The following is a 21,022-nucleotide window of genomic DNA, read 5'->3' as shown; positions in this document are numbered from 1 at the left end:
AATAAATGTAATTCACCACATCAATAGACTTAAAGATAAGAACCATATGATCATCGATAGATGCTGAAAAAGCATTCGACAAAATACAGCATCCCTTTATGTTCAAAACTCTAGAAAAATTAGGGATAACAGGAAATTATCTCAAAATGGTAAAAGCTAAATATGCTAAGCCTCAGGCCAGCATCATTCTAAATGAAGAAAAATTGAAGGCATTCTCTTTAAAATCTGGAACAAGACAGGGATGCCCTCTCTCACCACTTCTATTCATCACAGTTCTTGAAACACTAGCCAGAGCAATTAGACAGACGAAAGAAATTAAAGGCATAAATATAGGAAAAGAAGAACTTAAATTAGCACTATTTGCCGATGACATGATCCTATACCTAGCAGACCCAAGAAATTCAACCAAGAAACTTCTAGAACTAGTAAATGAATTCAGCAAAGTGGCAGGATATAAAATCAATACAATAAACCAAAGGCATTCCTGTATATCAGTGACAAATTCTCTGAAATGGAAATGAGGACAACTACGCCATTCACAATATCCTCAAAAAATAAATAAATAAATAAAATACCTGGGAATCAACTTAACAAAAGAGGTGAAAGAGCTATACAATGAAAACTACAGAACCCTGAAGAAAGAAATAGAAGAAGACCTTAGAAGATGGAAGGATTTACCTTGCTCATGGATTGGTAGAATTAATATTATTAAGATGGCCATACTACCAAAAGCACTTTACAGATTCAATGCAATTCCCATCAAAATCCCAATGACATTCCTTGCAGAAATAGAAAAAGCAATCATGAAATTCATCTGGAAAAACAAGAGACCCAGAAGAGTTAAAGTAATTCTAAGCAGGAAGAATGAAATTGGTGGTATCGCAATACCAGATTTTAAACTATACTATAGAGCAATAGTAACAAAAACAGTATGGTACTGGCACCAAAATAGGCTGGTAGACCACTGGTACAAAATAGAGGACACAGAGACAAATCCACAAAATTACAACTACCTTATATTAGACAAATGTGCTAAAACCATGCAATGGAGAAAGGATAGCATCTTCAACAAATGGTGCTGGGAGAACTGGAAATCCATATGCAACAAAATGAAATTGAATCCCTTTCTCTCACCATGCACAAAAGTCAACTCAAAATGGATCAAGGAGCTAGGAATCAGACCAGAGACTTTGCGTCTAATAGAAGATAAACTTGGCCCTAATCTTCATCACGTGAGGGCAGGCCCCAAATTTCTTAATAAGACACCTATAGCACAAGAGTTAAACCAAGAATCAACAAATGGGACGAATTCAAACTAAAAAGTTTTTTCTCAGCAAGAGAAATAATATGCGAGGTGAATAGGGAGCCTACATCCTGGGAACAAATTTTTACCCCTCAAACGTCAGATAGAGCTCTAATCTCTAGAGTATACAAAGAACTCAAAAAGTTAAACAACAAAAAAGCAAATAACCCAATCAACAAATGGGCCAAGGACTTGAACAGAAACTTCTCAGAAGAGGATATACAATCAATCAACAAATACATGAAAAAATGCTCACCATCTCTAGCAATCAGAGAAATGCAAATTAAAACTTCTCTAAGATACCATCTCACTCCAATAAGAATGGCAGCCATTATGAAGTCAAACAACAATAAGTGCTGGCGAGGATGGGGGGGGGGGAGGTACACTCGTACGTTGCTGGTGGGACTGCAAATTGGTGCAGCCAATTTGGAAAGCAGTATGGAGATTCCTTGGAAAGCTGGGAATGGAACCACCATTTGACCCAGCTATTCCCCTTCTCGGACCAAAAGACCTAAAAAGAGCATATTACAGGGACACAGCCACATCAATGTTTATAGCAGCACAATTCACAATAGCTAGACTGTGGAACCAACCTAGATGCCCTTTAATAGATGAATGGATTAAAAAAATGTGGCATTTATACACAATGGAATATTACTCAACACTAAAAAATAACAAGATCATGGCATTTGCAGGCAAATGGATGGCATTAGAGCAGATTATGCTACGTGAAGTTAGCCAATACCTAAAAAACAAATGCCGAATGTCTTCTCTGATATAAGAGGGGTGATTCAAAATGGGATAGGGAGGAAGAGCATGAAAAGACGACTACCATTAAATAGGGAAGAGAGGTGGGAGGGAAAAATAGGGAGAAGGGGAGTTAATGGAAGTTGGAAGGAGAACCTCATTGTTATACAGAATACATTTATGATGTTGTAATGAGAAAAAAAAAAGTGTGTCACATTAGATTGGATAGAGAGAAAGGATGGGAGAGGAGGGGAAGAGTAGGGGGGATAGGAAGGGCAGCAGAATAAAATAGACAATATGATTGATGTATGTACATTCCATGTATGTATTATATGTCAAAATACATTCTGCTGTCATGTATGACTAAAAAAATTTTAAATTAAAATTAAAAAAAAAAGAAAAAGAAATTATGACATTTGCCGGTAAATGGATGGAGATGGAGAATATCATGCTAAGTGAAATAAGCCAATCCCAAAAAAACCAAAGCCCAAATGTTTTCTCTGATGCTAATTCACAATGTGTGTATTGGGGGTACAGGTGTTAAGGAAGAATTGAGTTACTTTAGATGAGGTAGAAGGGAGTGAAGGGAGGGGAGGAGATATAGGGATAAGAAGAATAGTAGAATGAAACAGACATTATTACCTTATGTACATACATGACTGCATGACCTATGTGATTCTAATACATGTACAATCAGAAAATGAGAAGTTATCCCCCATTTATGTATGATATATTAAAGTATATAAGTGCATTCTACTGTCATGTATATCTAATCATAATAAATTTAAAAAATCTTTTAAAAAATGACCGTTACCATTTGTTGGGTGTTTGTTATATTCCAACATCATTTGCCAACCACTTTGAACTTCAGCTTTATCTTCTGGCAAAACTTTGTCTCCCAGTTAAACACATGTATACATTCTAGATATCTGTTAATGAAAAACATATTCCCCACCTACAAAATTCCCTATGCTTCTATCCCATCTCCTCATTGTCAATCCCTGTTTTGTTATATCAGTATTCAAAGTTTCACTACTTAAGTGTGTATCATCAATCATGGCTGAGTCATTCTGGGTAGTCAAGTTACTCTCTTACACCATGTTTTATTTTTCTGAATTTAAAACGGCCTCTGTTTAAATTTCAGTCATCGGTCATTATTTCAATGTGTAAATTTCCCAGAGAACTAAAGATAGCCCCTTAGAGAGATGGATGAAGGGTTTTTTTGGTCTGATCTGAGCAGTTACTTTTTTCTTAGAAGCATCCTTCATGGAGCACTATATCCTCCAGCTTCAACCCATGCTTGTATGTTATGATACTACAGCTTAGCTTTATAACTTTTCTGAAGGATACAAAAATGACCTATAGATTCAACATAAAACAATCTGCAGAAAGTAATGATCCAATTCCAAAACTTGTGTAAGAATTCAAAGGATTCAGAATAGCCAAGACAATTTTGTAAAAGAACAAAAAGCTACCTAATTTCAAGAATTACTACTACAAAGTAGATAGTCAAGATAATACAAGATAATGTGGTATAAGTGTAAAGATATAGACCAACAGAACACAGAAGAGAATCTGGATACTGATTTTTAGCAACATTGAACCACAAAATTTAAACTAGAAATAGATCATACATGCATACATAAATGAGAAAACTATAAAGCCTCTACCAGAAAAAAAAAATCTCTATTGTTAGATACAAAAAGTTTTCATAGGACACAAAATTAGTGACCACAGAAGAAAAATGAATACACAAGATCTAAATAAATTTTAAAACCTTCTGATCTTCAAAAGACAAAATTAAGAAACTAATTATCAGAGAAGTGCTAATTAATTCTTTTTAATTTTTAATATTTATTTTTTAGTTTTTCGGCGGACACAACATCTTTGTTTGTATGTGGTGCTGAGGATCGAACCCGGGCCGCATGCATGCCAGGCGAGCACGCTACCGCTTGAACCACATCCGTAGCCCCAAGAAGTGCTAATTAAAACCACAACAAAATGGTTTTTGTTGAAATGACCAAAATTAAAAAGAATGAAAATATCAAACATTGGCAACAAGGAACAAATGGAACAGCAGTTTTTCAGTTTTGGACTACTAGGTATGATGTTGTGCTGAACTTCATTTGCAGTCCTTTTTGTGGATAAACTATGGTATATTCATATAACATAACACTATTAAGCAATAAAGAAAAAAACTTCTGATAAAGCATGAGTCTCAGAAACATTATACTGAGCAAAAGAATTCAGACACAAAGACTATACACTATAGAATTCCATTTATACAGAATTCCATTTATACAAAGTTCTAAAACCTGTAAAATTAATCTATAGAAATAAAAATGGTACCAGTGGGGACTGAGGTTGTGGCTCAGTGATAGAATACTTGCCTAGCATGTGTGAGGCACTGGGTTCAATTCCCAGCACCACATGTAAGTAAGTAAATAAAGGTCAATCAACAACTAAAAAAATTTTTTTAAAAAATGGTACCAGTGGTTGCCTATGGCAAGCACAGGGATATAAAACTGATGCAAGTGGGTAAGCACAAGAAAACTTTCTGGGGTGATAGAACAACCTTATTATCTAAAATCTCAAACTAAACTTTTAAAAAATTTTTTTCTTCTAATTTCTCGTTTTCTGAATAATTTCTTTTAAAATCAGAACCTCTTCATCTTTCATAAGTGTAATCTCTTCTAAAGATACTATATTTTGTTGAAGTTTCTTTGGTTCCCGTCAGTAAAACTATTTCTATCAAACTCTTTTTCTTTTCTACTTGTTTATTTCCTATTTGACCTCTTTAGTTAGAAACTTTTATTGAAGGACTGGTAAATCTTGGCTGTACATTTCTGTTTAGGTGTGAGACATTAAAAGCTGCCTGAAAGTTGTGGTGCTTGACAGTGTTTCTTGTCCATCATCATCTCTTACCTCAAGGTGATCTGATGGGGGAACCTACCTGTTGAATCAGATGATTTCTACAGTCCACAGCTATTAAATATTTTGCCGTGGGCTAGTCAGTTTCCCCAGAAAATAATCCTTTAATATTTTATTTAGGGGCACATAAGCTTGACTATTAGTTCTGGGAGCCACTTAGCAAAAGACAGTTGCAGATTTTCACTGTTCGGCATGGAGATTTTTACTTATTCCTAAGTGCCATTTATATGCTTTATCTCCACTTCAGCTTTTCAACCTTCTGGGTGTATGGCAGTGGAGAAAGAGAACTAGGTCATCGATGTTACTTCAGACCAAGAACCAATTCTTCTATTTCCACCCCTGTATTCCTGCCTTGAAAAGTATTTTGTGCCTCCAGTTGAGCCTTTTCCAAAAGATTACATGGCGAGAATCAGCTTGCTTCTTGTTGGCATACCTCTGTTTAGTCTTTCTATTCTCTAATTCTTCAAATCATATTTGCCCAGCTCCTTCCTAGTTTAGCAACTACTGAATTCACATACTTTTTCCTTGCTCTCCCTCTTGAATTTATGTGCATTTATATATTCATTCTTTTACTATAATCAGAGAAAGATTTCCAAAGGAGTATATAATTGGACATGTCAAAACAGAAGTGCCTACTTAACCTAAGTCTTTTAATTTTTTGAATTAAAAAATATAGGAGCCTAGGAATACAGCTCAGTATGTTCTTTCCTAGTATGTTCAATCCTCAGTTGAACATATTCAAATAAATATGCATAAACATACATAACCATCTACTATGCTAATTATTATTTTGTCATCATTTTATATTTCAACTTATATAATTTTATTTTCTTATGTATCTACCATTGGCCTAGTTACATACCATATCTTTAGCAGATATATAATTAACTTTAAATGAATTAAAATGTATTGCATATGTAATAAAAACTACAACAAAAAGTATAATTAATCTAAAGTAAATCTTTGATGATATTCTCTCAAAGTACATTGCCTTTTTCATAATATTCACTATAATTTATAATGTTATGTTTGGATCTTTAATGTCCCTGAAAAGCTCATGTGTTAGATAATACAGTAATGCTCAGAGGTGAGATGATTAGATTTTTATGAGAGCTGTAAACTCATCATGGACTAAGTCATTTGATGGGTCAGTAATCTGAATGTACTACTGGATGGTAACTGTGAGCAAGTGGGGCATGGCTGAAGGAAGCAGATCAATAGGGGTATGCCCTTGGGTCATATTTTGTCCCCAGCTTCTGGTACACACTCATACAATTTCTTTCTCTCCTTTCCTCTTTCGGTTTCCAGCTGCTAAGAGCTAACAGCCTTCCTAACCCACGCCCTTTCACCATGATATTCTGCATCACCTCAGGCCCTGAGCAAGAATCTGCAGACCAGGGACTGAATGTCTGAAACCCCGAGCCCAAAATAAACTTTCGCCCTCTAAGTTGTTCTTGTCAGGTATTTTGGTCACTATGATGAAAAGCTGATTAATATATATATAAACAACTAATGTCTTCTTCCTTACAAGTGAAAGCCTGTGACAACAGAAATCATGTGTTTTGTTTGCCATGGATTATGTAGTATTTAGTTTAATGCTAGCACATAATGGATATTTAATAAATATGTATTTGTTAAGTGAATGCAAGAATAATGTTTATGATAAATAATCTGTTCTAGAATTTGGAAATAAAGCTTCTCAATTCTTTTCACAAAGCAGTCAAATTCTAATACTAAAACCTGACTGACAAAACATTCTAAGAGGGCTGGGGCTATAGCTCAATGGTGGAGCGCCCGCCTCGTATTTTCGAGGCACTGGGTTTGATCCTCAGCACCACATAAAAAAAAAAAAAAAAAAAAAAAAAAAGAAAAGATATTGTGTCAACTACAACTAAAAAAATATTTTTTTAAAAAAATTCTAGGAATAAGAGAAATGGTTCACTAAATAGTAAATCAATAAACTTAACTAACCATACTTAAAACTAAGTAAAAACCACAAAAGAGCTATTGCAGTGTGAAATGAAGGAGAAGAGCTACAAGCTGCCAGGTCAAAAAGAAATTAATATACAATTATTTCCCAGCAGAAGCTTTTTCATATGTAAAGTTTTATTGCTGCACAGCATTTTTTGTGTATATTAATTTCTACTATACTAATCTTAGAAATCTGCTTACTTAATAACACAGAAAAATGTCCTACAATAAATTTTTCAGTGGAAAGAAAAGCAGATTACAAAAGAGAAGCATTGTGTACCTATACCAACCCTTTTAACACATACCACAATTACAATAATGGTCATCTTCTGCGTAACACACATCAATAACAGATATTTTTATCTGACTATCTTCCCACCACTAGATTATTAGGTTCAAAAATACAGGCTGTTGTCCCTTTTCAATGCTGTATTCTCAGTACTTGGAACAGTGCCTGGTACACAATAAGGATTCAATAAATATTTAACGAATTAATCAGCTAGTTTCCCAGATCACATTATTTCTCTACTTAAAACCATTTGCCTAGCGAGGCCCCTGTAATCCCAGCAACTCTGGAAGGTAAGGCAAAAGGATCACAAGTTTAAGGCCAACCTAAAGACCCTGTCTCAAAATAAAAAATAAAGAGTGCTGGGGATATAGCTTAGTGGTTAAGCACCCCTGGGGTTCACTCTCTGGTACCAAAACAAAACCCTCTGCCTCTCACTGCCCTCAGAACACATGTGCTTCCTGCCATGGGCAAGTATAAATTGGTTCCTGCTTATTTCTCATACCTCACCTTGTCACACATTCCCCTGACTTACTATGATCACCCCATCTAAAGTAAGTATTTTGTTTAATGCACTCATTATAACATGCAATTTTTTTTATCAATCTATCTTCCCCTCTACAATGTAACATCCAAGAAGACAAATACTGCGTCTTGTTCACCGAAGTCCCTTAGTACCACCACTGCAGATAATAAAATACAAAGTTATCTTTGGGTGGGCCAAGTCCTTTATTGCTTTATTTTTATAGCTTATGTATTACCTAAGATTTTAAATAAACATAAACATAAATATAATTTGGGAGAAATAAGGCTATTTTCATTTTGTGAGCACAGCTCTTAAGTAGCAGCAAGGTACAACTTCCATAAATGACAAAAAAGTAAACAGAAATAGTACTTCTCACAAAGTTAAAAAAACAGACTCATACAAAGCAATTATATTAAAAAAGCTTTAAATGAGAAATGCACGATTTGATAGTAATTTTAAAATTCATTTAAGAAATTCTCCCACGTACAAAAAAAATCTAAATATTTTCTGAAGTCAAGATTTAACATAGCAGATTAAACTCTGAAGTACGTCTTGCTATTATTTGAAGTGCAAAGTCCACTTGGGAGGCCATAACTACCGGAGGGAGGTCTACATACACACTATGCGGTCCTCCTTGTAGCCTACCACCACCGCACCACCCAGTGAGGACCAGCAGTAGAGGCACTTTACACACCTTCAACTCCCAAACAAACCCTGGCTACCAAACCTCGTCTGGGCAGGGGAGACCTGCCTCCCGTGTGGCCCTGCCCAGGCTTCACTGGCTACCCTCTCCTGAAGATGAACTCTGGCTCCCTCGCACCCAGGCCTTAGGACAAGCCTCCACGCAGGCCACGGTAAGTCAGCAACTTGCCCTGCAGCTGAGGCGGCGGCCCCCTCCCGCTCACCCAGGCCAGTGTGCCAGGCAGGACAGCCACACCGAAGATGAGGCCATGACCCGCGCCTTTTGAAAGTCAATGCCCCTGCCCGCCTCCAGCGCAAGTCCCTGTCTCGCGTGGGGGCCACAGGCTGGTGTCAGCCCTAAACTTCTCGGGTATCCCTAGGGCCGCTCTGGGAGGGCAGTTTCCTTGAGGTTTTACAGAGAGCATTCCAGGGTCCAGCTTTCCTGAGTGTCCTGCCTGCAGGCACCCAGCAAATCCAGGGTTGATTCTGAAGTCTGTGTTCTTTTCAGTACAGTGACCTCAAAATCACTGTTCCACTGTCGGTTTATACAGCCTTGCTGCATATGGTCTCACAGGTTTTATTTAAAAAAAAAAAAAAAACTCCATTGAATATGATTTTGAATGTTTCACGCATCCTTAAGAGATAGATGTTAACAGCATCTGAAATTAGGGATGGGAGCTCCTCCCTTCCACTAAACTATGCAGCCCTAACAAACACACCAAAAATAAAATCCAATGGGTGTGGAAAGTGAAGTACTTGGCCTTGATCTAAGGATGTCTTCACTTCCTAGTCATTAACATTGTGCTTAAACTAAGTAACCAAGAAGTCTATATACATTTCCTAGATGTAATCAATTAGTAGAGCAAATATCATTACCATAATTGTGTTGTATACAACATTGCCTCAACCTCCAGCCCAGCAATTATGTGCTATTTAAAATAGCACATTTACTTAGGGTATTTTAGTTTAACTGGTGGAAAGAAACTACTTTAAAAAAAAAATTCAGATAATATTCATTGAGTAAAATGAATTTTATCTATGTACTCTTGACTTTTTCATTTAATTGCAGTTTTCCTACCCTAGGGTTTAATTAAAACATTTTTTGAATGTTTTAACATTCTCAAAATTCAAAATACTCTAAAAAGTTTGATTATCAGACTGATGGCTATAATCTTATACCTATCAAAAATTTTATTCTTGGGGCTGGGGCTGTAGCTCAGTGGCAGAGTATTTTCCTAGCTCATTTGAAGCTCTGGGTTCAATCTTTAGCACCACACTCACACACGATAATAATTTATTCTTACTGGGTACAGAGGCACATGCCTGTAATGCCAGCTAGTTGGGAGGCCATAGCAAGGAGGATAACAAGTTCTAGGCCAACCTGGGCAATTTAGTGAGACCCTGTCTCAAAATAAAATAAAAAGGGCTGGGAATATAGCTGGGTGGTAGAGAACCCCTGGTTCATTCCCCAGTACTGAAAAAAAAATTTTTTTTCCTTGATATGCTTGTATAAAAAGGTCAAACAATTCTTCAAACTCCACACTTTTTATATGGGAGATTATGTAATTTTATTAGAATCATTCCAAAGCTTGTACAGTGACCTTTTTGACTTCTATATAAAGTTAAATGGTCATTGTTCTTTTTCCATATTAAACTAGGTTTATGAATTTGTGCTTCAATATTAAACTATAAACCTTTAATAAGATATTGTTGAGTGGACTATCCCTCTTACAAAAAGATCCTAAGAAAAAATTTCTCTCAGTAACAGTTACATTAAGACCACTTTGGGATTCTCTAGACTATTATATCCCATCTCCAAAAGCCCTGGGCATAAAGAAGTAGGAGATTTCCACAGGGATGAAGGAGGTGCCTCAACTGAACAAAAGAGGCCTCAGGAATTGGTCTTAAATATTCCTTCTAATGAGGAAGCAGGTGTACAAAGGTTCTAAATGGGGTCTATTTTCACCAAGCCAAGTACAGAAAATAGATTATTAGCAAGAGATTGAATTCTCCAATTAAAAGTTATTAAATCTAACTAGGGAAAAACAGAAAGTATACTCCAGACACATTTTTTATGAGAAAAGCAATAATTTTTAAAAAAGAAGCCAATTTAAAAATAAAAATCCAATCTAATAAATCAATGCAAGCAAAATCTGGTTCTTTGAAAAAACTAGTAATGAAATATGTAATATTATAGCAATTATAATTATGGAAAAAAGAAAAAAATATTTGGAACAAAGAGGTTATAAGAGGGAGTAGAGCTATGACTAGTCTCTTGTTTTTTTTCATCATTATTGGTTTATTCAGATGTTTCTTCCATTTAGAACAATATTGGTAGATGAAATTTATATAGTTTTCAAACACATTGGTGCAAACTGCCTTTGGTATTTTACAAATCTTTTCCCTGTATATGTAAGAAAAATATTTACTATGTAGGCAATAAAACATTTATCTTAATGCAATGAGATAAACACAATACACAATGGAAATTCACACTTTTAAGATTTATTAGTGGCCTATAACCATTTAAAAATTACTTCCAATTTACATGCTTAAGAAGCCAAACAAAAGCTTAAACAAAATAAGTACAGAAATATGCATGTCACACTGAAACCCATTAATCTGTACAATTAATATGCATTAATAATTACAATAAAGAGATGGATTATAACAACACTAAACAGATGTCAAATCCATCAATGTTTATATTATTTTCTCTATAGTTTCTGGGTTTAGAAGTCACTTCCTTCTTTCCATTAAAACCTTAATTAGGGGAAAAAAAAAGGAAAAGAAAAAAGAACCTTAATTAGGGGCTGGGATTGTAGCTCAGTATAAAGCACTTGCCTAGTATGTGTGAGGCACTGGTTTCGAGTCTCAGCACCACATATAAATAAATAAAATAAAGGTCCATCAACAACTAAAAAAATATTTTTTAAAAAACCTTAATATTAAATTGTATTTTATGTCAGTTTTTAGAGTATACTTTCACTTAAAAATGCTTACCCTTTAATTAGTATGAAACTTATTTTGGTCTATATTAAATAAATCAAACTTCTAAATGGTGTTGGCATAAGACAGACAGACATCGGTGAGCAAAATGGCAGAAAGGTAAAGACAAAAAGAAAAATATCAACAGCAGTCCACAAAAAAGAAACTGACAAGAGGTAACTTTACAGCAATATTAGAAGCCAAAGACAAGAATGAAATCTCCAGCATTCTGAAAGAAGAGCCTCACACCTAAACTTCCATATTTAGCAAACACATTTTTCAAGATTGACAGTGAAATAAAGACAGGTGAACAAAAACAGAGAGTTCATCATCAACAGACCTTCAACGAAAGCCTTTCTGCCGCAGGATATACAGAAGGAAGGCAAAAAGAAAACAGTTCCAGAGAAAATAAAAGAAAAGAAGCAATTAATAATGGAGAAAGTAGTAAAAATGTGGGAAATATAAATAAGCACTGGCTATAAAATGCAATTCTAAAATGCAGATTCTGCTTATGGTCTAGATCTGGAAAGTCTCCCAAAGGCTCATGTGCTGAAGGCTTGCTCCCCAATGCAACAAATGTCAGAGGTGGGCCTTGGGAACAGACTGGATCATTACAACTCTGACCTCTTGAATAGGTTAATCCACTGAGGGATTCATGGCTGAAAGGACTATTAGTAGGTGGAAGAAACTGTAAGAGGTAGAATCCAGTTGGAGAAAACATGTACTTAGGGGTATGTCCTTGGGAACTATATCTTGTCTCCAACCCTTTCCTCCTGGCTGCCATGAGGTGAGTAGCCATGCTCCACCACATTCACTTGCCATGATGTTCTGCCTTACCACAGAGCCACAGCAATAGGGCCAACCAACCATTTACTGACTCCTCCAAAAACATGTACCAAAATAAATCTTTCCAACTTTTAAGTTGTTTTTCTCAAGTATTGTCTTACAACAAAAAACTAATGTAGGTTGCCATCTATCTGGATATAATTTTTTAAAAGACTTCAAATATGAAATTGGTTATCCACACATAATAAAATGAGACTAGACCCTTATATTTCACCCTACACAAAACTCAAAATGCACCAAAGACGGAGGAATTAGATCAGAAACTATGCAACTCCTAGAAGAAGAGTGTTTGGTCAACATTCCAACATACAGGCACAACTTTCTTAATAGGCTCATAAAGCTCAAGAAGTAATGCCAAGAGTTAATAAATGGGATGGCATCAAATTTAAAAGTTTCTGGCCAGGTGTGGTGACCCATGCCTGTAATCCCAGCAGCTAGGGAGGCTTAGATAGGAGGATTGCAAGTTCAAGGCCAGCCTCAGAAACAGCAAGGCACTAAGCAACTCGGTGAGTCCCTGTCTCTACATAAAACACAAAATAGGGTTAGGGATGTGGCTCAGTGGTTGAGAGGCCCTGAGTTCAATCTCTGGTACCAGGGGGAAAAAAAAAAAAAAAAGGTTACGCACAGCAAAACAATTAAGAATGTTAAGAGAGTACTTTCAGAATGAGAGAAAATGTTTGCTAGCTCCTAGGATTAACATCCAGAATATATTAAAAAAAAAAAACTTAAGACCAAACCCAATTAATAAGTGGGTGAAGGAACTAAACAGGGACTTATCAAAAGAAGAAATACAAGTGGACAACAAATACATGAAAAAATATTCAACATCATTAGCAATTAGGAAAATGCAAATCAAAACTACACTGAGATTTCACCTCCTTCCACTCAAATGGCAGCAGCCATCAAGAATAAAACAATAATGAACGTTGGAGAGGATGTGGAGAAAAAGGAACACTTTTACACTCGACAGGATTGTAAATTAGTACAACCACTATGGAAATCAGTATGGAGTTTCCTCAAAAGACTAGGGGAATGATGCTGGGCGAGGTGGCACAGGGCTCTAATCTCAGTGGATCAGGAGGCTGAGGCAGGAGGATTGCGGGTTCCAAGCCACACTCAGGAACGGAGGCACTAAGCAATTCGGTGAGACCCTGTTTCTAAATAAAATACAAAGGTTGGGGGGCTGGGGATGTGACAGGCTCAGTGGTTGGGTGCCCTTAGTTCCATCCTGGGTACACACACACACACAAAAAAAGACTAGGAATGTAACTACCAAATGACCCAGTTACACATTCCCTGGTATTTATCCTATAGCAACACATGCATACCTATGTTTATAGCAGCACAATTCATAATAGCCAAACTATGGAATTAACAGAAGTGTCCATCGAAGAATGAATGAATGAATGAATAAACAAAAATGGGGCACATCTCCAATGGACTTTTATTCAGCCATAAAGGAAAAAATACAATTGTCATTTCCAAAAATGTGAATGAAACTTGAGACCATTATGTTAAGCAAAGTAAGCCAAACTCAGAAGATCAAGGGTCACATGTTTTCTCTTGCATGTAAAAGCTAGAGAGAGAAAAGGAAAAGAAGGAAGTATGTGTATAAGTGGGGTGGGGCTCATGAGAATCAAAGGGAAATGATTAGAATAGAAGAAAGGGGCAGAGGAGGGAGAAGGGAAAGGAGGGAGAAATACTGGGAAATGACACTGGCTTAATTGTATTGTTACATTGTATGCATGCATAAATGTGTAACAACAAATCCTGCCATTATGTATAACTATAATGCACAAATAAAAAATACAGAAATAATAATTCAAATACAGAATAAAAGTGACATAAATCATAAAGAGGTTGAATGAAGTTAAGCTCTAAGAAAGATAAAGATTTCAGTTAACTTTAGACTTTGTAAAGTCAAGGATGCATATTTCTAGGAAAAATATGAAATATAATTTTCAAGTTAGTAGACAAAAAAGGAATGATAAAATATATTATATCAATATGAATAAAAACGAGAGACAAGAAATATAGAATAGAGCAAATAAAATACAAAATAAGAGCCACTGCATTAAATGCAAATAGGTCATAATGTCCTACCTAAAGATATTTTAGAACTGCATTTAAAAAAATTTCAATTCTTTAAAAGAGACTTACCTAAAATACACAATTATATAAAAATCTAAGCCAGGCGTGGTGGCACATGCCTATAATCCCAGCTGCTTGGGAGGCCGAGATAGGAGGATAAGTTCAAAGTCACCCTCAGCAAAAATGAAGCATTAAACAACTCAATGAGACCCTGTCTCTAAATAAAATACAAAATAGGACTGGGGATGTGGCTCAGTGGTTGAGTTCAATCCCCGGTACCAAAGTTCAATCCCCGATACCAAAAAACAAAACAAAAAAAACCTATAGTTACGGCAAAATAATTTAATAAATGAAAAATGAACATAAAACATATGGCTCAGAGACTGGGGTTGTAGCATTCTACAATGCTTGCCTAACATGTGTGAGGCACTGGGTTCTATCCTCAGCACCACATAAAAATAAATAAATAAAATAAAGGTATTGTGTCCATCTACAACTAAAAAAAAAAATTAAAATAAAAACCATATGGATCATTGAAAATAAACTACAGGCAAAATGAACAAAAAGAAATGGGCTTAGCAAGGCCCTAAGAAACTTAGTAAGACTGTGTCTCAAAAAATAAAAGGAGCTAGGCACAGTGGCACATACCTGTAACCTCAGCAGCTGAGGAGGCCAAAACAGGAGGATTTTGAGTTCAAAGCCAGTCTCAGCAACTTATTGAGGCCCTAAGCAACTCAGTGAGACCCTATTGCTAAATAAAATACAAAATAGGACTGGGGATGTAGCTAGGTGGTAGAGTGCCCAAGTTCAATTCCTGGCACCCAAATGAATGAATAATTAAAAGGGCTAGGGATGTGACTCAGTGGTGAGGCCCCTTGGGTTAAATCCCCTGTACCAAAAGAAGAAAAAAGAAAAAGGAAAACAAATGGAGAGTAGCATCATAAATAATTAATATAAAAAATTTAAAAGAGCATGGGGGCTGGGGTTGTGGCTCAGTAGTAGAGCACTTGCCTAGCACACGCAAGCCCTGGATTTGATCTTCAGCACTACATAAAAATAAATAAATAAAATAAAGGTATTTTTTAAATAAATAAATAAAGAGTTGGCCATGGAGGTGCATGCCTGTAATCCCAGAGGCTCTGGAGGCTGTGGCAAATTCAAGGTCAGCCTCAGCAATTTAGGAAGACCTTATCTCAAAATAAAAGATAAAGGGCTGAGGGTGTAGCTCAGTGGTTAAAAAAAAAAAAAAAAAACAGGTATTACATGTTTTTTAGACATTAAATGTATGACCACTATATAACCCAGCTATACCACTCCTTGGTATAAGAATTAAAGTTATCATACTACTGTAAGATGGCACTGTTGTAAGTTTGGCACTTACAACAACCCTGATGATATGTACTAAAATCTGAACAAAATAGACAAAGTCCTAGAAAAGTTGATTTACCACACTTGACATAATTTTAAAAAAAAACTGAGTAATCTGATAACCACTAAAAAAATTGAATTATTATTTAAACATCTGCCACCAACAATACTTTAGGCTCAAGTGAGTTCAATGGCAAATTCCACAATTGGTTATCTACATGAGAATAAAGTAAAATTGTATCTATACCCAACAATGTTCACAAATAACAATTCCAAGTATATAAATGTGAAATAATCTCTAAGAGGTTTTGAAGAAAATATAGAAGAGAACCTTTACAAGAAAAAATATTGATAAATTCAACTTATTAAGAACTTGCTTACTAAAAAAAAAAAAAAAAAAACCAGAGAAAAGGTACTTGGCAACTCACTTAATTATCAAGACTAGTTTCTGAAGCATATTAAAATACATTACACTCCAACAAACAGCAAAATACTAGATATAACTCAATAATCCATTTATTACAGACTAGCTAAAACAAAAAAATACTGGTACAGCCAGGCCCAGTGGCACATGCCTGTAATCCTAGTGGCTCTGGAAACTGAGGCAGGAGAATAACAAGTTAAAAGCCAGTCTCAGCAACTTAGCAAGGCCGAAAGCAACTTAGTGAGATCTTTTCTCAAAAAAAGCTGGGGATGTAGCTTAGTGGTTAAGTACCCTGATTTAAAAAAAAAAAAAAGCTGGTACAGCCACAGAATGGAAAATTGTTTTCCTGTGCTATATAATGTTTTCTATATTCTTATTTATGGAGGTTTTCCAAATATATTAAGAAAAAACATGGGATAGCAACAGGAAGAATATATCAATTTGTACATTTGCCAACATACTTTTAAAAATGCCTACAAGCTAATGTATGAGGAAATAAGTACCCTAAAGAAATAATGGGATAAACATGACTAAATAAAGAAAACATATGGTTGACTAAAAACACATGAAAAGATGTTCAATTTGTTTAAGTAAGCAGGGAAATAGTTTGTAAAAACAATGTACTATTTCACTTCCACCACACTGGCAAAAATCAATAAATTGGACAAAGCCATATGTGGAGAAAGGTAGGTTTCATTCACTACTGCTGGATGATAAATCAAAACCACCACTTTGGTTACAAAAAATTGTGCTATGAACGGATAATTATGAGATTATAATGCATTCCACTATTGTCATGTATGTAAGAAAAAAAAACAAACCCCATCATTTTGGAAATGTTACATAGCATCTAAGAAAGTCCAACAGTCTTCCAATGGACCTAGCAATTCCACTACTAATGGGCCAAAGTAAAAGTATTGTATATATGCACTTTGAGCTATCAGCACTAATTATAACAGTCTAATGATGGAAATAACCAACATGGATAAATACAGACTATATTCTTTTTTTAAAATTTATTTATTTGTTTGTTTATTTATTTATTTATTTTTTATGTGGTGCTAAGGATTGAACCCAGTGCCTCACATGTGCGAAACAAGGTCTCCACCGCTAAGCTATAACCCCAGCCCTCAAACTATTCTTATCAACAAATTATATTTCATTGCAAATGAATGGACTACAACAGGGGTTCCCAAAATGATGATAATGCTAATATACGTGATTGTATCAAATACTATACAATGGTATGCGTTGTCAACCAGAAGAGCCGCAAAATTCAGTGAGGCAATATTTTCCAAATGACAAATGAGTAGGAGAAAAAGCATATTTTTCCTAAAAGTGTAATACAGACCAATGGATGTTAATGTCACAGAGCAAGGGAAGTTTACTAATATTGTTCCACATTCTACACTGATGCTATCCTTTAAGAAACTGTTAATGACATAAATGATAAATATCAAAAAGAACATAACTACCTCAAAATGATATTCAAGTATCTCTCCCTTTTCCAACCACTTTTTCTCTATTCTTTTTTCTCTATACATTGCAGTAGACTCAATGTGAAAATGTGAAGTAGAATTCTAGGAGACATTAAAATTATTTACAAAAATATAAAGCAGTGCCATTCATTGCTAATATTGGAGGTGGGTTGTTGTCATTAAAATGTTATCTATATTGGATGTAATGGGCTTATTTTTTAAAGGTACAAATACATACATTTTAAATTGGTCAGTTCTAACATCTAGTGTAGTAACTACCAACAGATACTACCCAAATAAATAAAAGATCTTTCAGATCCTCAATAGTGTTTTAAAGTATAAAGGAATACTGAGACCAAAAGTTTGTGAATTGCTCAACTACAGGCACATGCTTCAACATGGATGAATTTCAGAAACAATGTTTGATAAAAAATAACTGACAGAACATATACTATGGTTTTATTTAAATAAAGTTCAAAAGCAAGTGAAAGTAAACAACATGTTAAGAAAATATACATAATAAAACTGTAAATAAAGACAAGGGAATAATTAACATAAAATTGATAATAATCATGGTGATGGAGCAAGGAATTATTTCCTCCTAGAACAGACACAAAATGTTTCTAAGATACCTGTGGTTTTCTATTAAGCAACATATAGATAACGTACTTTTTTAAACTGTATATGTTTAATAGCATTTTTCACACAAAACAAATTTTTTTTTTAAAGAAGAAACAGACATACCTATTATCCTAGAAGGAAAAACTCAAAAGAATGTCTCTTCTCAAATTAATCTATAAAATTCAATGCAATCTCAAACAACATCCCAAAGAAGATTTTCTATAGAACTTGAAGAGATGGCTCTAAATTTAATCTGGAAAAAAAATGTAAAAGAACCCAAAGCTTTTTCAAAAGAAAACACCAAAATATATTGTAAAGCTATAATAACTAAAACAGTACATGGTTCAAAGAAGAGAGTTCAAACCCAATAAATACATACACAAATGATATTTTGGCCTGGCCAAAAATATTTGACTTTCTTATTCATCAAAGAAGATAAAAATTAAATAGAATTTTCTTTCAATTATTAAATGGGTAAAATATTTAGAAAATACTTTTACCATCCACTGCCAGCTAGCAGGAAGATTAATACATGTTTTGAGAACTCAAAAGGGTACAATTATTTGAAATCATTCTGATAAGGACTCTATAACACTATCTGATCACTTGAGGCATGTTTATAATAGCATCAAAACAACCAAAACCAATCACTGCAGCATTGTTACAAAGAAATCTTGAAAATAAATGTCCACTAACAGAGAAACAAAATACATGCAATGTCTAATTATACTAACTATATCATACTATATTTATCTAACAAATATTCTCAGGCAAGATTTTAGGTACTCTGTGGATTTTAATTCATTTAAGTAAATATGTCTAGGTTACAGGATATGCTCATAATTTATATCCTTTTTAAAGAGCATTAATTACATTTGGGTAAATATCCTGAAAATATATTTCAAATACTGTGTGTGCCTTCCTTAAAATAATTGTGGATACTTAAGTCACCTTTTATTTTTTTCTGGCCTGGTTAGTTATTGATGTATTGGAGATATGATATACAGTTATCCATTTCTACAAGGCAGGTTGTCAAGAGAAGAGTATTCTTACACTGTTAATTTGCTTTGTTATAAACCTCCCAGATAGAATTACACCAGCCTCAGATTCTACCATATTGACTATCTCTCACATACACTCCTCCCTTTACAATGCTTTCTCAGGGGAACACTGTGGAGCCTCAGATCACTAACGCTATTAAAAGTAGTATCGTGTACTTACACAATACTTAAGTTTAAGACACATTTTCATAACCCCTACCATTCTAATTTTACCTTACGGGAAGAAAAAAGAAAGGTAAAACTGGTTTAAACATGAATTTCAAAAAGACAAGTGGTAATTAAGAAAAACTTGAGAATTCTGAGACTCAAATTTTGAAGTTCATCAATCACGTTCTCCCAGAAAGTGCTGGTTAGTGCCGCCTTCAGACCAACTGCTGGGTTGCAAGGACCAACTTTTAGAACATTCCTTATGCATTATTCCAGCTAGTTCTTAAGTGACTTTCCCTATGGGCACCCTTTTTGTTTTTTTAAGAGGTCACGTACTGCCATGGTCTCTGAAGAAAGAAACTGCAGTAGCAGGCTTCATAACGAACCCTTAGGAAACGATTTCCTGGCAGTCCAGACCCAAGGAGGGCCACTTCAGCCAAGAACTCGTGAGCATGCAGCTGCCTTCTGAAAGGCGAACCCAAACGAAATGTTTAAACCGTTTCAGACTTTCTGCCTGAAAAGGGGGAGAAACCAATTTCGAAGCCCTGCACGGACCTGTGCCAAGGTTAAGATGTGTGTGCTGGCGAAACTGGGACTGGCCATAGGTTGGACAGTCATGGGAAGGTGGCCAAGCAGAAAGGACGCGGAGCAATGCCGAACCCTCCCACCCGCCGCAAGGCAAACAGGTGGCAGGAACGCGCCCGCCGCCCATCATCGCAGAACCCCGGGGACGCAGCCCCCGGCCGCGGCGCACACGCCCTGCAGCTGGCGGTGCGCTCACCCCCGGGACCGGTTCTTCTCCGGGTGTCTGCGGAGGTGAGCGACCAGGACGCCCCAGACTGAAAAGGGTTTACCTGTCCTTGGTGCGGCCGCTTCCCGCGAGGACTTGAGATCACTGCGCACTTTTCTTCCCATGCTTTTCCAGCACCTCCGCTCCTCCTTCCCCGGCCTGGCAGCCAGCTGGCCAGCAAGTGTGCACGGAACCAGGCGCCGTCTCCGGCCCTCGCGCAAACAGCTCCTCGTCAGAGGAGCGCCGCGCTCCCCACGTCGCGCCCGGCCCCGCGCCCTGGGTCTCCCCTCAGAGTCACAGCCGACAACCTGCCCAGGGACGCCTGCCGCCTGAAGGACCGCGTCGACTTTCTCACGGCCGGGCTCCAGCGACCGGAAGTAAAACCTTGTGGCTCAAGGAAAAAGAGGAGGGGTGCGGAAAAAGAGAGAAAGTGAAAACTGAACTGCCGGTCCCCTGGAAGACGGGAACCAATCACGGAGCGAAACCAGGACGCAGGCGCGAGCCGCCATTGGCGTCCACGCGGCGCTCGCTTCTGGTCTCTGCGCAGGCGCGAGTCTCAGGCTAGTACGGCCGAGTTCGCATCTCGCGAGACTGGCTCCCGGCCGGATGCGGAAGAGGCTGGCGGGAAGCGACTGGAGACTAGCAGTGGCCCAGTGAAGTTCGCCTACACCTCGCCTTCCTTGCTGCCTGATCCTCCTGCCACTTAAAACATTTCCCAAAGTCTCGCCCTTATCCATGTAACACGCGGTCTCTGCGCTGGTTC

The 21,022-nt window shown here is 36.5% G+C and overlaps 1 protein-coding gene across 6 annotated transcripts in view; it reads right to left on the bottom strand.

The window, feature by feature from the left end:
• Tasor2 (transcription activation suppressor family member 2) overlaps positions 1 to 20,768 on the bottom strand; it is a 75,328-nt gene extending 54,560 nt beyond the window's left edge. For 5 of the 6 annotated variants that reach the window (XM_071619887.1, XM_071619888.1, XM_071619890.1 and 2 more), the window contains exon 1: positions 20,324 to 20,768. In XM_071619887.1, the coding sequence (XP_071475988.1) occupies positions 20,324 to 20,384 (61 nt within the window). In that variant the 5' untranslated portion in view covers positions 20,385 to 20,768. The remainder of the gene's footprint in view (positions 1 to 20,323) is intronic. The other variant, XM_071619892.1, reaches the window with a different exon arrangement.
• Between the last annotated feature and the right edge of the window lie 254 nt (positions 20,769 to 21,022).

The sequence above is a fragment of the Marmota flaviventris genome, chromosome 12 (assembly GCF_047511675.1).
Source record: "Marmota flaviventris isolate mMarFla1 chromosome 12, mMarFla1.hap1, whole genome shotgun sequence".
Taxonomy (NCBI): domain Eukaryota; kingdom Metazoa; phylum Chordata; class Mammalia; order Rodentia; family Sciuridae; genus Marmota; species Marmota flaviventris.
This window is presented reverse-complemented; position numbering and strand designations above follow the sequence as displayed.